Below are 17,500 nucleotides of genomic sequence, written 5' to 3' on the forward strand. Positions count from 1 at the left end.
AAATAGACCATAATTGATAACTCCAACTTTTATCAAATAAATGACAAACATGATGTAAACACAGTTTGCATTTCAGATACTGGTTTATCATCATCAGTTCCCAACACACGAAAAAAGAAGAAAAGAAAAAAAAAGATTAGACACAGATTATCGTCACAGGCATAGAACAAAGTCGTACCTGAGCAATGGCAGCATACACAGTGTGAGGTATGAGAGGAGGTGAGCACAGGTGTGGCATGCACATGGGGCCATCACATGGTTTTCCTGCTGTGACCTGTCCAGGAGCATCATGCAGTCCCTCCATTAGGGTCTTTGTACCCAAGAACTTCCGCATCAGTAAACCCTACAATACAAGACAAGTGGGTAACACGAATGAGAAAGAGCAAATCATATTTTTGACACATGCCTTGTAAATTTCTGCAGTTTGTACAAAATGTATTTCAGGAAGATGTATTACAACTTGCATATTATATAAAATACCTTGATGAATTACATATTCAGTTTTGATATTCCTACAGAATATGACTGAGAATTACAAAATACAACGGACACATAATGTAAAATTCTCTTGATGAATTAAAGGAACTTTACAGCAAACTGGGGCTTAAAAATGAGACTACCTACCCTTATTATGAGTGGATACTGGGGCTGCGGTCGACTGGCCACCGTAAGTAAGGTGAGATAAACAGCCTGGTGGTCACCAAGGAACCTGAGAGATGATTGCCCACGAGGAAAGAGCGAAGGATTGAGAAAAGTGAGCCAATTCGGAGTGGACTCGATGCTTGTTGGAGAGTCTGGGTATCCTGATCTCTTTACCGCATTGTCAAAACCTTTGTGAAATATCTGTAGAGGAGGTTCAAACTGTAATTCGTATGTTTGAGAAAGAACGTATACTCTTCATTCCAAATAAAACTGGGCACATTCCAAATAACTAATAACTTGTATCCTTCAAAGGAAAGTTCATCCTCATATAAAACTTACTCTTGCCACATTTTCGATTGGTGCACACTTGAGAGCAGCAACTTTGAGCAGCAGATCCGCACGCCGATGGATGGGCAGAGCAACGGACTCATGGATGCGAACCGAGAAGAGCATCGTCGGAGAGGCAACAAGGGAAGGGAGAGTTGCAGCAACTATTGTCAGGATTGCAACGACATCGGCCTTGTAATGCTGAAGTCTCATATCACTAGGCTCAATCTGAAGAAGAATAACAGTAGTAAATTAAAATAACAATATCAAATGGAGAGATAGAGAGAGCATTAAAAAAAAGACAGATCTATTTAGCAGTTTATATTAATCCATGTAAATAACACATAAATGTAAATAATTACATATCTGTATCTATCTAACTCTTTACTTAACTCTATGTACATCAATATTTGCCCTAATATATCATATCCCAGATAACCATATATATGACTAAAAATCTTAAAATTAAATCTATAAAGATATATACATGGCAAGAAGGAAATTAATTAAATGAAAATCTTTAAAATATTTCCATTATACCTGTGCATATCTTGTGACTAAGATGCTTAAAGTGTCGGTAAATATGCTTGCTAAAATACTTTCACTCATGCGTGGAGAAGTATACTGCCACAAATCATTTCGAACACCTGGAGAAATGAAATATTACACTCCCACTATGGTATAAATCATAAAGTAGGTTTTCAAACATTTCTGGTACGAGAAGTTATGCCCATATTTTATAATACAGTTTCAACAAGAACAAGCTTGCCTAGCATCTGCACCTTGCATGTAAAAGGCCCACATCTGAATGCTTTCCGAGAATTTTTCATTCTCATGATAAGGTTTGACGTTAGTCCAGTCGTGGCTGGCAGGATCATGCAAAAGGGCTGAGTGAAGCAGGTCACAGTTGTAGCTAAGGATGTTTTGCATCAGAAACTCAACCATCTCACCACATCGTCCCAGTGCACTCGTAAGGTTTCTGGAAAAGGAAGCAGAATAAATAAAAAAGGAAAATATAATGATGTGTTCAAAAAGTTTGAAATATAATATCATGATCTGAATACTTGTTCAATGATTTAATTGTATCAAATTGCAAACAAATTGCAATTACAGACTAAAAGGTCAGCACATAATGTGATGTGCAATGTGGACATAAATATACACTTCAATTTGTAAATGTAATAACTGTCATCAACTATAGGCTTGAGCACTGACACTTTTTTGTATAATTTTAGCTGTACTCTGAAATCAAATCTTCAAAATTGTGTATTCCTATTCTGAGAATAATTTCCCATCAAAATAAAACCAAAGATGGATTCCATCCAACATTTTTCATAATATTGAACACAAGAAAAGACATGTTAATCAACAAGGGCTATTTAAGGGCATTTCTAATGAATACATCAAATGAAGGAAAGAGATACTTAATTGATCTCATTTAAGCCTAACATAGCTAAGAGGAGCTGAACTGTCAAAGTGCATTTAGTAAACTTACTTGGAGCTAGGTTGTTTCAGGATATCCTTGTAGGTATTGAGTCTGTTTCGTACTAGAGCCGCAGAAGCAAGGCATACAAAGAGGATCTTATTGTTTCCGGCAATAAAGGCATTTTCACTAATCCTTTTCACGTGGTCGAGCATGTAATTTCCAGACTGCTCCACTGCAGTCATCAATGCTGCCTTTGGTGACTGTGGTTTGCCTTTAGGCACAGGAACTCCTGGGAGGGATTTGGGTTTGCTTTGGCTGGCTTTGGAGGCAGAGGACACTGTGCTTCCAGGTGTGGATCCTCCCACTTCAGTATTGATGTGACGGCGTGGAGGGTAGAGAGTAACCTGTCCCTCTGCTCCCACCATGACCTCACTAGGCAGCACCCCCCGTGATCTGTCAACTGTGGGGTCAATTGTCAACTTGAGGCATTCCTCCCAGATGCACATGCCGGTGCTGACACTGTCTAGAGCTGATATGGGGGTATCCCTCTGCCCGCCAATGGCATACAAGCAAACAGGCTTCGCTTTGACTTTGGCAGACACTTTGAAATCAGCCCATTCTTTGTGTAGTTTGTCCTTAGAAGAACTTGCCAACTTTGATACGTCCATAGCCATTGCTGATAAATGTCTTGGAAGAAAGGTATTCTTTTACATTTACTTAATGGTTTATTCAACTGATCTATAAGTTTCCAAGAGGATAAGAGTATATAACTTACTTTCAGAAGCAAATGAGGCACAAGTTAGAACAAAGATAAGTAATTTTATTCAGTCCCTTTTCTACATGTTTCCAAATCTGCACATTATTTTTCTTTATAAATGTCAATGGTACATATGTACAATATAAATGTACTAGTCATCAGATTCAATTCTTCCATAAGCACACTTGGAAAAGTCAGTTTCCATTTGAAATACTGGCGACAATTCTTCAGTTAGCAGATCATGCAAAGTGACTCCTGTGTGGCGGTACACCCAAACCCCATTAATAAAGTCATATCTCTTGGGCCCACTTGTAGGGGAGGACAGCCAGATCTGCTTATTTGGAGTTTGCTTATTAATTACATATGTGCCTGCATTTCCGAGCTGCAGAGTCAGTACGCCAGTCTGTAATGGTATGGTTATAGAGTTAAGATGACAGATTTGGCTAAAATGTAATATGTACATAGTATATACAAATGTTTGGTGCAAAATCTGGGATGGAATGAATGAATGAGAAAAAGGAGGGAGGAAGAGTGCAAGAGGAAAGGAGAAAGGGAAAAGAGAAGGGAAGAGGGAAAGAATAAGTAAAATCAATGGACAAGGAGAATGAAAGAGGAGGATTGAGAGGGAAAAACACAAAGTGGGTACTGAAGGACTGAGGGACACAGAAGGACTTGAAGTATGGAAGGAAGCAGGATCTAAGCCAGAACTGAGTGAAGACACGAGGGAGGGAGAAAGGAATTAAATGAAACAAAGACAGAAGGATAAAAATGATCACAGAGAGATAGGACAGCTTAAAAAAGAAAGAGAGGGACAGAATTGCAAATGGATGTTTCCATAATAAACTAACCCTAATAACTTACAGAAAAGGTGACATCGGAATCTTCAGGAGCACAATCACTCTCGACCAGCTCTTCTAAGTATTCTGTCAATGATTCCAGGGTTTCATCACTCACATGTTCATAGGTTGACTGATCTATTCTGGAAAAGAGTAGTAATCATATAAATACATATGATAAATAAATGTAAAAGATATGATACCTTATTTGTATCATCCTCTAGCATTTCTGCGAGTCATTATTAACTAGTATCCTTAAACCTGAAAGAGTTTATAATCACATGGATATAAGCAAGTAAAAAATATACATTCCTTTGGTTCCCAATAAATGAAATTTATTGTATGTATCATTAATTAATATAGCAGTACTTAAGAATATTCTTTAATGGCAAGATTTGTTCATCTAAAAGTGAGACCAAAATTAGATCTCTATTGGATTTAGCATAGAGTAAATTTATGTTTAGGACATAGTAAGAAAATGAAGAAAAATATAAAATGGTATCACACTAAATATAGAGCTGCAGCACAGAAAACAGCTATAATTAGACACATGTGCCTCATGCAGCTATGGATGATTCAAGAAAAAGAGCGATTTACACAAAACTCCCTTAAATCTAATGACAACGGAAGTTAGCAGATGCATTTTTTTTTTCTATTTTTCATAACTTGTGATTTAAGGTGATAACACTGCAACCTGTACTCATAAAAAAAACCCTAAGATGCACACCCTATTAGATTACACATAAAACCACTTACCCAACAGAACAATAACCTCTGACAGTGTATTCTCTCGAAGTGTATTCTTGGAACAAGAGTGTTTTATTTTTGGACTGGGATGAAGTTGAGGCTGTGACAGGAAACTTTAGTCTAATCTGTGATAAATGACGAATGGATAATCTTGATAACCGTCTCGTTGCAGCTTGGGGGCAATACTGGATGACACTGAAAAATAAAGAATATATTCATTCATTCTCAATAAAGAAACACTTTTGATTACTTGAACTTATGAGATATGATGTAGATACCATATATTTAGTGGTAGGCTAATTGAATAAAGAGTAAAAAAAAAAAAAGTGCTCCCCAATAAATATGCTGATTAACCTATTACATGAAGAGAAAAGAAATATCATCAGTGGCTGATTCACCTTCAATCCTTAAGCGTTGTGGCAGTTTCAACTTTAGAATAGTATGAGATATTAAATGTGTGTTATTTGGTAAAAATAGAAAAGCCCAGTTTACTTCAAGAGTCAGACCAGAAATTTTGTGCGCGCCCAGCTGGCTGCACACTTTTCTGATTTCACCACGAAATTCTCTATTGCTTATTTTTTGGCCATGCAAACTTGTTGACGTGCCTGTTTACTGTACAGCTTCGATTGGCCCAAGCATGGATTTATCAATTAAACTAAACCATACCAAGTTGTGCCATCAATGACAACCCATTTAAATAGCGTAGAAACGATGTATAAATAATGTATAATCCATGACTAACATTTCATAAGCCAATAAATATGTCACTATCTGCTCCCACCTTACATTTACATTTGTGATTTAGTTTATAAGTTATGTAACACATTCCAGTGCCTTCATATTGCAAAATTCCTTTCGTGCTATTACAATTATTATCTAATCATATGAAATCAAAATATACGCTAAGTTGAATAGTCACACTGTGACGCTGAACCAAGAGACGGATACCATACAAAGTCACAGCTAATATACTATTAGTTTCCCGAAAATATCAAGACCAGATTTCATGACCTGTGACCTGTAAACTGACCTGCGAAGGAAAACAGACATCATATTTGTTGTGTTTCGGTTTCCGTGGCAACGAAGCCGGTCAGCTGATCGTGGGACAAGAGCTAAAGGTGCCGTTTTTTGCCGCTGGATTTTGCACAACATATCTGATTATTGTTCGTTAATCTTTATTCTTTATTGAATGTTTTGTATATGATATCTTGCTTTAGTGTTTTCCCTCTGCGTTGACGTGTTTTTTTTCTTTACATGATCTCTTAAAACAACAGGGAAAAGTTATGGATGAAAAAACACGATTATCTTATTTCAATCTATCGATTCCGATATAAATCAAGCAAATATCTTAATATATTATGTAATACATAGCATTCCTTACTAAAAACATAGCCGATTTATATACAAAATCCTTTTGATACATACAGGGTCCCTTCTAAACAACAGTGTCACATTGATCAGCTGTTCAGTCCGGTGTGAGCCTTGGTCGAGGGAAGGTGACAAACTTCTGTAGTTAATTTTGTATTATTCTCCTTAAGTACGGAAAACAGATAGGTATGGAATGTTTGTTGTTTCATATAATGGTATAAGTTTACAGTTATGTTGCTGTCTGATTTTTGTAAGTATATGAACGAATTCACACTAGATGGAATTTTCTGGGAGCAGATGATAGGCCTAGGAAATTGGTAGGAGTGGTTACTGTAGGCGCAGCATCCCAGTGCTACGTGACTGCCATCTTAAGTAAGAATTTATGTTAGCGCAGAGTAGAATGAGATATACGCTAAATGTCAATATTAAGCTGCTGATCTATCAATATTTTTGTATTGGAAGATCATGGCATATTTTAGCTTTCGTCATAGAATTATTCATTTTATCATTATCATTAATATGGTGCCAAGAAATGACCAATACTATGACATTATGTTTTTTTATTGAGAGAATTTAATCATTAAAGACTTGTTTAGGCAATACTATTATCCTCTCTTGGTTTCAGGAGTCTGAGATGAGGAGATGGATGAATGCATGTAGGCCTTTGATTTCGTCTAAAAGTTTGGTGCTACAAAGGAATAGATGTAAATTGTTTTAAGCTTTTTAGCTGCAAATTGATAGGACTCAGTGTTCATTGTGGGAATTAAGAGGCAACAAAGACTTAAGTTGGTTTAGAATTAAGTTGTAAATGAATGTTAAAATTGTTGATAGATATAAGAAATGAGGAAAAGAATTGTCACTGGGCTAAAGTTTATTCCTTTCTCTTACCAAAGTCGTCATGGCTGCCAACAATGTGCGAGTGCTGTCAATCCAGAGCCATGTTGTCTCGGGCTATGTTGGAAACAAGAGTGCCTGTTTTCCACTGCAGGTAAGTTGTACTTTTGGGTATATGATGATAATGGCTTTATGATTTTGTTATTACTATTACCATCATTTTCTTAATGCCCTCTCTGAAGTTCTTGTAATATGCAGAATTTTTATATATACTCATATATTTGTTGGAATCCTTTTTTTTAAACAAGCATTATATTGTTTCTGCATTATGAAATCCTTACTTCCAACAAGTTCATATTACAATCACATATTGGTTTCAATATCTGATCTTCTGCTTATGATTTGGTCTTTATCTAAGTCCTACTATTCTCACTAGTATTCTTGCATGGGTACAATATTTTCTTGAAATGGATGTAAGATTATGGATTCTTTACCTTTACTACTATAATTATTGCCTTAAAAGAAAGGAATGGTGTGTAAAGGTTGAAGCATGCTTATCAAGGGAATAAAAATGAATGTAATTCCACACTAATTAAGAATTTAAAACATGAAATTGGAAGAATTCAGCAAGATCAACACATACTAAATACCCAAACTTTGTGCAGCTGGAGAGCATGTTACATTACAAATGCCTATGTATAGTCTAATGTCTATGTTCAGATAAGCTTTACATCACTGATGGTGATAGTCAAGAACCTGGTCCTGACTTTTAAAGATGTTTACGAGTGTAGTTTTAGTTCATGGAAATGAACTTGGGTCTATAAGTATGATATTGGCAGTAATTGAAATGGTATATTGTGTAGCAGTTGCTCTAACCTGTTAGCACTCTAGTAAGGGTAATTATAATGGAATTTATTATTGGTGTTTGTTTTTTCAATTGTTAATCTGTAATTTTCTAGGCATGTCTCATATCCTTGTTAGATATTGGAGCCAATATTGTTACCACAGATGCATTCTGTGGGCTAAATACATTGTAAATGTCACATACCATATTTATAGTATTGGTAATGCAAAGCTTTTCTGCCTCTTTTCTGTGCTGAGTATATGTTTACTTTACCCGTTATTTATCCAGTCAAGTCATACAAATTCTCCAGGATATACATAGGATTAGTGTTTTTATCTTTAGTGGATGTCAGGAGTGGACGTATGATGCTTTGTATCAAGTTATGTTTAAAAGATATTAAAATGTTTAAAGGATACAGACAAGGATTAGGTTTGAAAACTAATGAAAAGTTTTTTTGTCCAGTTCAACAAGATTAGGAGGTGGGTATTGTATGAATTGACCCTTCTCATGTGGACTTTCATATAAGATATGTATATTTTTATATATATTTTTATATATATATATATATATATATATATATATATATATATATTTTTTTTTTTTTTTTTTTTTTTTTTCTTTCTTTTTTTCTTTTTTTTTTTTTTTTTCTCTCCAAAATTTCTTGAGCTGTCAGTTGAATTGCAAGTTATAAATGTCATCCTGTGTTAGAGTAACAAGGGTTATATAAGGGTGGTTATTTGTTAGTATTTATTTAGATATATTGTGTAAATTGTTGGTATGGAGTCCCAACTAAGTAGGAAACATTCTTTCTGTATAAGGATACTTCTCTAGATTGGTATGGATCATTATCCATGGGAAAGAAATTGAACTAGATTTTCAAAAAGAAGTATGGTTATGAAATTACTATTTTTATTATTATTATTTTGATGTTTTACTGTAATTTCTGTAATTGTTTTATTTGTCATCTAAAATGAAGAAAAGGATCAGAAAAGCAAGTGACTGTTGAAGTGAAATGGAGAACCAATGTGTAATGTTTGTGTTTTTAGCACATATGGTATCTCTATATTTAAGTAAAGGGAGGAGCGACCATATATGACTTCTTTTTTAACCTGTATGATAAATGGTTTTGGGGATAGAATATAGCCATTGTGTTTTCTGACCATATACAACCTCTTTTTTAACATATATGATAAATGGTTTTGGGGATACAAGATAGCCAATGTGTTTTATGCAGTCATAAGATCATATTCCATGTACCTCTGTGCTGAATATTTCCAGCAAGAGAGAGAGATTACAGAGACACACTTAGGAAATTTTCGCACTGACATAAAGAAAAAGGACGGAAGAAAGCAACTTATTTACCCATCAGAGATAAATTCACGCTGTTCATTTATGTTTATTCTTATTCTTGTAGGTACTAGGATTTGAGGTAGATACCATCAATTCAGTGCAGTTTTCCAACCACACTGGCTATAAGTCGTTCAAGGGACAAGTGTTAGACAATAATCAGTTAGGTAAGTATGATAAGGGAGTGTCACAGTTTGTAAGGAATCCCCAAGTTGTGTCTTTATTTGAAGAAACTGAAAGATATTGAATACTGTAAATCATTTTGTTTTTAGTGTTTTTATTATTATTATTATTATTATTATTATTATGGTCCTCCCAAAAAGCAAAGTAATTTGTATTTCATATTTCCTTGCATCTCATAATAGTTACAAAAGGTTGGCCTTATAGAAAAGTCTCAGTTGGAGAATACAAGTAAGCATGAAATATTTTGTTGTAATGAATTGAGAATTAGACTTGAGAGAATGTGGCATCTATTTTTTAAATTATAGAGGATGAGAATTTGGCTTTTTATCTATAGGTTTTGTCTGCTGTAACAAAAATAAGTAACCATATAGTTTTTGCATGGTTTTCTGTGCAGCATGTATGTATGTTATTAATATATATAATATTAAATGGTGCATATCATATGATAATTCATTGATCCTTCCCATAGCCTCTGTGTCATGTTACTAATATTCAGAGTAACTGTTTGTGTGTGCTTTTATGCCTGCATGTAGCACCTTGGTGTTCTGTATGATTCTAAGAATCTACTTAAGATATTTTACTTATGCAGTACTTATAAATGATTGCGTTATTGGATGAAACAGTTAGCTTGTGACTTAAGAAATACGCAGACTGACTTAATGCAGAGGTCTGAGAAATTATTTCAAGAATACATGAATCATAATACAGATAAGAGTTGTCAAGTTGTTACTATAAAAAAGGTTTCTAGTGATATTATTTGTTTGCAGTTCTAATTTTTAAAATGGAACACATAATTAGTTTATACTCCTTAAAAGCTGGTTGTTTTTTAACCATTTACCTTAGAAGTCTTTTATGAAAGGTTTATATGCTTGTGGTTACAAACATGGCCAAGATTATGTGTAGCTGCTGCTCATCAGTATTCTAGTCATGGACAGACATGCTGGGGAATCACTTTTGGAATAACAAGTAAAAAAAAAAAGAAAAAAAGAAAGATTTTGTGGCCTGGGATAGGTTTAGATTCTTAGGCTATATGACCCTGATACCTACAGAGCATGAGATTAGATAACATAGGGTTCATAACAGTTATGTAAAGCCCAAAAAGGACATGTCTTTATGATGATATTTTATAAGGAGGGCATTGGGTATATTTCTTTGTTATTAGTTCATTTAATCCGTTAAATGTTAAATGACATAGAGACTACATAATTTAGTTCTTGAGATGTTGTGTGACAGATAAGATTCATTAATATATGCTAATATAGTTTAACAGGAGAGGAAAGCCAATGATGATATTACTCACATATCTCTTTAACTTTATCTCTTTAGCTGTAGTTCCAACTCTCTAGAACTTAGATAACAGTTGCATCGCATGGCAGAGATGTAGTACGAGGTTAGAGTTTCTTAATACTGTTGTTCATATAAACAAGGACCCTCTTTTTATAATGTAAAGCTTTTAGGTTTAAGATTATTGGCTTTACTAGCTTCTGAGTTGTTCTTGCTTTGTCTCTTCAGGTGACTTAATTGAAGGATTAAAGAGCAACGGTATTGACTTTTACTCTCACCTGCTAACGGGATACATTGGGTCAAAGTCCTTTCTGGAGAAGGTGAAGAGTGTGGTTGAGCATCTGAAGACGGTCAACCCGAATTTGATATATGGTTAGTGTGGGAAATGGATGAATTCATATTTGTGTTTTATTATTGTTTTTAAATGTGTATATGCACATATATATCTGCCTCTCTCTGTATACAGTATGTCAGTCATTATCTTTTAAGAAATTCCATCTCTATTTTCTTTGTACAGGGTTCTTTCACATCCCTCTTTGTCTTCTTTTTCTTTTAAACTTTCATCTTCTTGCTATTATCAGTTTCCTCAGCATTTGTGCTTTTCAACATTCCATTTCTTTCCTTTCGTCTTTCCAGTGTGTGACCCAGTCATGGGGGACCATGGAAAAATGTATGTACCTGAAGACCTCTTACCCGTGTATAGGGAACATATTGTCCCTCTAGCAGATATCATTACACCAAACCAGTATGAGGCAGAGTAAGTAAGATTTAACAGATAGGCTGTGATAACATAATTTGTCTAAAAAGACATATATAACAAGTTCTAAAGATAGGAACTTAAAGATAATATGTGATGCATCAGCGTTATGTTGTACGGGGTGTGAAATGGACAGTTGCACTACATGGAGTGAAAACTTTTGCTGTCCACTGGAATTACAGGGTTGCTCTTTCTAGAAAATCTCTCTCTAAACGTGTTATCAGTATCTTGATATAGATTATTAAAAATAGGTCAGGACTTCTTTTACAAATATAGAAAATGATTTTGGATCTGATGTGGAAGCATTCATTACATTCTTTACAAGTTAATGTTATCCTTATTATGCCTGTTTGCCAATTACAAAGATATTCATTTTTACTCAATTGTTATTGAAAGGTTACTCTCTGGACGGAAGATCAAGAATGAGGGTGACGCATTGGAAGTCATGAAATGGTTTCATGACCAGGGCGCTAAGACAGTGGTTCTCTCCAGTACGGAACTTGGCTCAGAGAACGAACTGCTCGGTCTGGCCTCTTCTGTAATCAGTACGTACCTTATTCATGTTGAGCATTGGTTTTATCTTTATCAGCTTTATCAGTTTAGGAAGATGAATTGTGCATTGTTTGAATGTACTGTATGTGCTGTTTTAGGTTCCAAGAATGATGTTGTGAGCACAAAAGGAAATAGCAATGAATGTCTTAATTAAATTTCATGAATAGGGAGTGGTCACTTTGACGTTGCATTCATTTAATAAAGTTTTTTCCCAGTTGAGGGTAATTGATAGAGATTTTAATATATCATGCTAAAATTTGTTTGACTTAAGCAGTTTGATATTGATAAGTAGACTGCTGTATTATCTATTATCAATTTTAAAATCGTCAATAGATTTCTTATAAAAAAAGAAAAAACTTACCTTGTACATGCATTAAATATTTGTCAAATATCCAAATTGCATTCTGTAATCATGAAGTTAACTCCTATTAATTTTGCGATTAGTATTAAATCTATTATATGGAATTAGTATTAATAATTAAGCTGGTTTTGATACACAAAATGTGCATTACATGAAGTACATACATAACCTATAGAGATGACTGTTAATCATAATGGGGTATAGGAAGATAAATAAAGTAGAACCCATATTTAGTAAGTATTGAAGTAAAATGAAGGAAAGTTATGAGAAGTGATTAAGTAGAAGTGATTAAAAGTATGAAATAGAGGTAAAGTAAGTAAAGAGAAGTTACTACAGGTGAAGGGAAGCTAATCATAAACCAATTTTTCATTACAGATGGTACAAGCACACGCCTACAGATTGGCATCCCTCGTCTCCCTGTTAACTTCACCGGCACGGGAGATCTCTTTGCATCTCTGCTCTTGGGCTGGATGCACCACACAGACAGTAATCTGAAGGTTAGTTTGTAATAAGGTCCTTCTGGTTTAGTTTCAAGTGTATGGATTCTCATGGTTCACTGGAAAGATAGTTAGAATTTTCAGAATTGTTTTGTTTTAAGTTTTCCTTGCATGTCTTTCTCTCTCTGGTTCTGTCTCTCCATTTTACTTTCTTTTTCATTTCTTATGTATTTCTCTGTCTCTCACTCTCACTCTCTCTCTCTCTCTCTCTCTCTCTCTCTCTGTCTCTGTCTCTCTCTCTCTCTCTCTCTCTCTCTCTCTCTCTCTCTCTCTCTCTCTCTCTCTCTCTCTCTCTCTCTCTCACTCTCTTTCACTCTCTCACTCTTTCTCACTCTCTCTCTCTCCCTCTCTCTGTCTCCCTCTCTCTGTCTCCCTCTCTCTGTCTCCCTCTCTCTGTCTCCCTCTCTCTGTCTCCCTCTCTCTCTCCTTCTCTCTCTCTCCTTCTCTCTCTCTCCTTTCTCTCTCTCTCTCTCTCTCTCTCTCTCTCTCTCTCTCTCTCTCTCTCTCTCTCTCTCTCTCTCTCTCTCTCTCTCTCTCTCTCTCTCTCTCTCTCTCTCTCTCTCTCTCTCTCTCTCAATCTCCCTTTGCCCCCTTCCCCCAGAAATCTGTTGAGAACACCGTTGACACCATGCAGACCATCTTACGCCGCACCCTGGACATGGCCCGTCAGGAGGCTGGGCCTGATACACCTCTAACAGTGCGCCACCTCGAACTCAAGTTGGTTCAGAGCTTAGACGACATCCGCAGCCCAGTGTCCAAGTGCAAAGCTAGTGTGTTAGAGAATTAATCCTGGTACACATGAGATCCAGCCTTCAGAGATGCTATGAGCACTAGTATTTGACAGTTGCAATTCATTTTGGCCAAGATTGCTACATGTTATATATTTTTTTTGTTTACTTTTATTTTTGATTTTACATCTTCACTGATCCTTTTAGTAAGTTCTATGCCTGTGTAGGATACCTTATTTGAATATATATTTTGTGTGATTTTATGAATAACAAAATTTGTTTCTTTATTTTAAGGAGTCTACAGTGTTTTTTAAAGATTATTTATTAGATTATATACATTGTTGTATACAGTATGGGGGGAGTATATTTTATTTATTGTACTCTTTCTTTATATTTTCCAAGTGCTTATATATACTACAAGAACACATGTTTTTGCTTTACTACCTCTTCTTTGGAAATATTCAATGTTTGTATTCTCAAGTTGGCTCATGGATGACTAAACACTTGGCTGTGTTGACACATTGTCAGAAAATTTCGGTATACACAAAACCAGGATGGTCCATGTCTGTAACTATAATACATGTTTGTTGATGTGAAAGATTTATGTTCACATAGCCACCTGAATGCATACAACTGTAACACACACAAGGGACATACATGCAAATGCAAGAGAAAAGGCAGATGTGCATAGAGAAACACATAAACACACACTTTCTGCATTTCTTTCGCAAAATGAATTTCTTGATCCCTCATTACTGTTGAATTTGGAAATTGAGAAAGCAATGACTACGTTACATAGCTTCTGTGCGTAACTTTGCAATTTATGATATTTCAGTGCAAAAGGGTTATCAACTTTTAACATGTATTAGAGAAATAGACTTTTTTTTCGATTTTCTCCAGAAATATATGGAAGATAGGGAATGAAAATTATTATTGATAAAGTTGCCTTTATCACAGTTTGAAAGAACTTGATTTTAATTATATTTTCATATATATAACTAACCTGCTAAGGACTCACTTCATCATACTGAAATTTCCTAATTTTCTGGATTTTGGCTTTGTGTTATACCATGTCTAAGAGATTATTACATTTTATATAAAAAACTAATTATTTTTTACATTATAAATATCAAACTACTATTCATGTCTGATATAATACTGGATCTCATGTAATGAGTCTTTCATTATTATGTATGAGTTTCATTGATTACTTAATTTGTACACATAAGTGCACATACATGCACTTGAGCATACACTAGTACACATGGACACAATATATTAAGTAATATTATTTTGCAGTTTACTCAAAGCTTGTGATCAATATGATGGTGTGTACTTATTTCTTTAAGTCATATATAAGATGTATTTATTTCTTTAAGTCATATGTAAGACTGTTATTGAACCGTGCTGTTAAGAATGGTACTTCTCTTTGAAATAGAAATATGGCATGTGGGACTTCTTGTATTTGCATAATTTAGAATAACTTCTAAAAAGATGATTGTATTGTATGAAGTTGCATTTACAGCTACTTTCAGATGGCTATGTCCAGAGGCAATCATGCACTCATGTTTTTAACTTATGCAATTTCAGACTTCCAAAATGTGACATGATACTTGCATTTAAGTTATTTTTAAAAATTGACATATGTTGTTAATCTGTTTTCCATAGTTTTCATAATGTTATAATGTAATATGAGTCAATATTACAGTTTCATCATATGTATTGATATCGTGCTTTAAGTATAGATAAGGATCATTATCTATATGAAAAGGAGGAAACACATGAAAGAAATGAATAAAGACATTTACTTTTTCCTTTAGTTAAATACAATGTTAAATTAGTAGCATATATCAAAATGCAAGCCTGTTAAATTTCAGTTATTATTAAAAAAACAGTATGATATAAACAAAAGGATTTGAAGGTATGTATATAAGTTTTATTGCTTGACATGGTGGATCCTGAGGGTGCTAGGGAGGTCTGGGCCTGTGCATGGAGAATATGTCCCTTTATTATTTTTCTCTAATTTATGTCACATTCATGTTAATTTTATATTTTTGTACTAATGTTATTCAGATTTGTTTTATTAACTTATTGGATTATTTGACTTATTGGCCAGGTGACTTAAAGTTCACTGTTAGAGGATTAAAAAGACAAAATATGATGGTAGCAGATGATGTTTGTTTAACTGAATGAGTATATGGTAAAACATGCTACAATAAAGGAGAATAAGACACACATGTAAACTTGTTTTACCTCTGCATCTTTGCATGTATGTGTGTAAGACATTATGAATGTGTTTAGTGTATCATTCATTATTATGCAAGATCATTCTTGTGTTGATTGAGTTACATTACAGAGGTGTATTTATGTACATCTAGTTGGTTTAAAGACAGCATCATTGGTTGTATGGTGCTTGATGCATATCATTGTCTTCCAGTATTGTTTACAGGATATAGTATATAATGTTGTGTAGTATGATAGTATACATTGTTTTTCTTTTGAGCTGTACTCTTTTTTATCACAGCCAAATGTGCAAAAAGTGTGTCAGTCCTAAAATAAAAGTGTTTTACACTTTCTTCCTGTTACTTTCATTTCCAAATGAGAAAAATACTGGTGTTGTTTCATTTAGATTTTCTGAAAGAGCTAATGAAAATCAGACAAAAGATAAATAAATATATAGAAATGATAGTATGATAATTTGGTCCTTTGGGAGAATGAGTATACATGTATGAAAGTCAAAAGGTATTTTGTGAAAATTAAAGAAATATTTTGTTGACTGAAAAGGGGATATCTTTATGTGACTTATTTAGCAGTAATGGCTCCTAAGATTTGCATATAATAAGATTTGTAAATATAAATTATACTTGCTTTTGAGTACTATAGTCATAATAGATTCACTGGTAGCAGAAAATGATGTTTGTATTCTTCATTACTACAGTGACAAAGCTATGTTATCCTTTTTTTTCACTCTGGGATTTCCTATCCACAGTGACTGAAATCCTAACTTCAAAAAGCCACAGAGTTGCAGGTTCCTCTCCCCTTGGCACACCACAATACTTTACCATGGTGCTATATGACCTTTGATGTATAGCACATGTATTTGTTTCAGCCATTGACCAGTTCTCCTCAGCTGACATGTCAAGTGATCAATCTTCTTCTCTGCTATTCTGATGGATTATCGAAAATCCATGAATCCAAAACAAATCTTTACTTTGTCCTTGGAAGAAATAATAGTGTTCTGGCAAATGATTTTTTTCATCACAAAAATCTTGACAGAATGGTTTGTGCCAACTAGTATTTTTTTCTCAAGAGCAATGCTATTTAATACTGCTAAGACAGATGTTTGAAATCTGATTAATTTGTCCCAATTTTACATTTACCATAACAACTGGACTATTTTATTCAATGAACACTATGATCCTTCTGAATTTGCAAAGGAAGTGACAAATCTCTATTAGAGAATTACTCTCTAATAATTCCACCTTTATATAACCTAGTAATGTTCCATTAACACAACATTAGTTTCTAGGATTCTAAAATATATTGCAAGAGATTCCTCTTCTAACTCACTCCGAGGTAAAAATTGGTCTTGGATGCAATGGTATTGTATATTTGAAAAAAAAGACGAAAGCAGGAGTCATATTAGCTCCCCGGCAGAAGTTATCCGGTACGTAAGATCTCCGGTATCGATGTTTTACACAACCTGAGTAGTACAGTATCCTAGGATCCTGAGATATCGATCAAGGTCAATGGAAGTTCAGACCACTTCAACATAGGGTTGGGGGGGTATGGCTGAGATAACGACAGAGCCTTATCTTCAGAAAATATGGTTCTTTAAGGACTACCGTATTCGATTATGGCTAACGAGAAACAGGGACTCCCTATAGATAGATTATTGCATTCTGTTGCGGTCTATAGCTAAGCGGTTATTGCCGGTCGTTTTTATCTCTATGCATGTTTGAAATCGAATGAAAATACAACGATAGATCAAAAGAGATAGATAGCTTAGC

At 34.5% G+C, this 17,500-nt stretch overlaps 3 protein-coding genes across 7 annotated transcripts in view; 1 reads left to right on the forward strand and 2 right to left on the reverse strand.

The window, feature by feature from the left end:
* The window catches only part of LOC113803989 (uncharacterized protein KIAA0825 homolog), a gene marked incomplete in the record, with an annotated part of 5,803 nt that extends 2,734 nt beyond the window's left edge, over positions 1-3,069 (reverse strand). Inside the window, 6 exon segments of the mRNA XM_070143844.1 lie at positions 179-343; positions 625-843; positions 982-1,197; positions 1,510-1,616; positions 1,752-1,948; positions 2,465-3,069. Of these exon segments, the coding sequence (XP_069999945.1) occupies positions 179-343; positions 625-843; positions 982-1,197; positions 1,510-1,616; positions 1,752-1,948; positions 2,465-3,069 (1,509 nt within the window).
* Positions 3,070-3,303: 234 nt separating this feature from the next.
* Positions 3,304-5,902, reverse strand: fh (frataxin). The gene is made up of 4 exons (XM_027354809.2): positions 5,766-5,902; positions 4,745-4,930; positions 4,014-4,131; positions 3,304-3,555 (listed from the first exon to the last, which is right to left on the reverse strand). The coding sequence occupies exons 1-4, from the start codon at positions 5,885-5,887 to the stop codon at positions 3,304-3,306; spliced, it is 678 nt and encodes a 225-aa protein (XP_027210610.2). The 5' UTR covers positions 5,888-5,902.
* A 261-nt stretch (positions 5,903-6,163) lies between these two features.
* Positions 6,164-16,066, forward strand: Pdxk (pyridoxal kinase). Of its 5 annotated transcripts, XM_070143846.1 has the most exons (9): positions 6,229-6,289; positions 6,729-6,759; positions 6,997-7,091; positions 9,196-9,295; positions 10,824-10,967; positions 11,232-11,352; positions 11,749-11,897; positions 12,641-12,762; positions 13,364-16,066. In XM_070143846.1, the coding sequence occupies exons 2-9, from the start codon at positions 6,738-6,740 to the stop codon at positions 13,547-13,549; spliced, it is 939 nt and encodes a 312-aa protein (XP_069999947.1). In that variant the 5' UTR covers positions 6,229-6,289; positions 6,729-6,737; the 3' UTR covers positions 13,550-16,066. The 5 variants fall into 5 exon arrangements, with proteins under 5 accessions (XP_069999949.1, XP_069999948.1, XP_069999950.1 ...); XM_070143848.1 differs by lacking the exon at positions 6,729-6,759 and having other exon boundaries at positions 6,164-6,231; XM_070143847.1 differs by lacking the exon at positions 6,729-6,759 and having other exon boundaries at positions 6,176-6,289.
* The last annotated feature ends 1,434 nt before the right edge of the window (positions 16,067-17,500 follow it).

This window comes from Penaeus vannamei, chromosome 31, assembly GCF_042767895.1.
Source record: "Penaeus vannamei isolate JL-2024 chromosome 31, ASM4276789v1, whole genome shotgun sequence".
Classification (NCBI taxonomy): Eukaryota; Metazoa; Arthropoda; class Malacostraca; order Decapoda; family Penaeidae; genus Penaeus; species Penaeus vannamei.

Excerpts from the sequence above, each read along its gene's own strand:
- fh (XM_027354809.2), bottom strand. The coding sequence starts at position 5,887 with ATGTTGTGCAAAATCCAGCGGCAAAAAACGGCACCTTTAGCTCTTGTC. Across the intron at positions 4,931-5,765 it reads ATGTCTGTTTTCCTTCGCAG|TGTCATCCAGTATTGCCCCC; the intron begins GTCAGTTTACAG and ends TTTATTTTTCAG. Across the intron at positions 3,556-4,013 it reads ATTCCGATGTCACCTTTTCT|ACTGGCGTACTGACTCTGCA; the intron begins GTAAGTTATTAG and ends ATACCATTACAG.
- Pdxk (XM_070143845.1), top strand. The coding sequence starts at position 6,738 with ATGAGGAGATGGATGAATGCATGTAGGCCTTTGATTTCGTCTAAAAGT. Across the intron at positions 9,296-10,823 it reads GTTAGACAATAATCAGTTAG|GTGACTTAATTGAAGGATTA; the intron begins GTAAGTATGATA and ends TTGTCTCTTCAG. Across the intron at positions 11,353-11,748 it reads CCAAACCAGTATGAGGCAGA|GTTACTCTCTGGACGGAAGA; the intron begins GTAAGTAAGATT and ends TGTTATTGAAAG.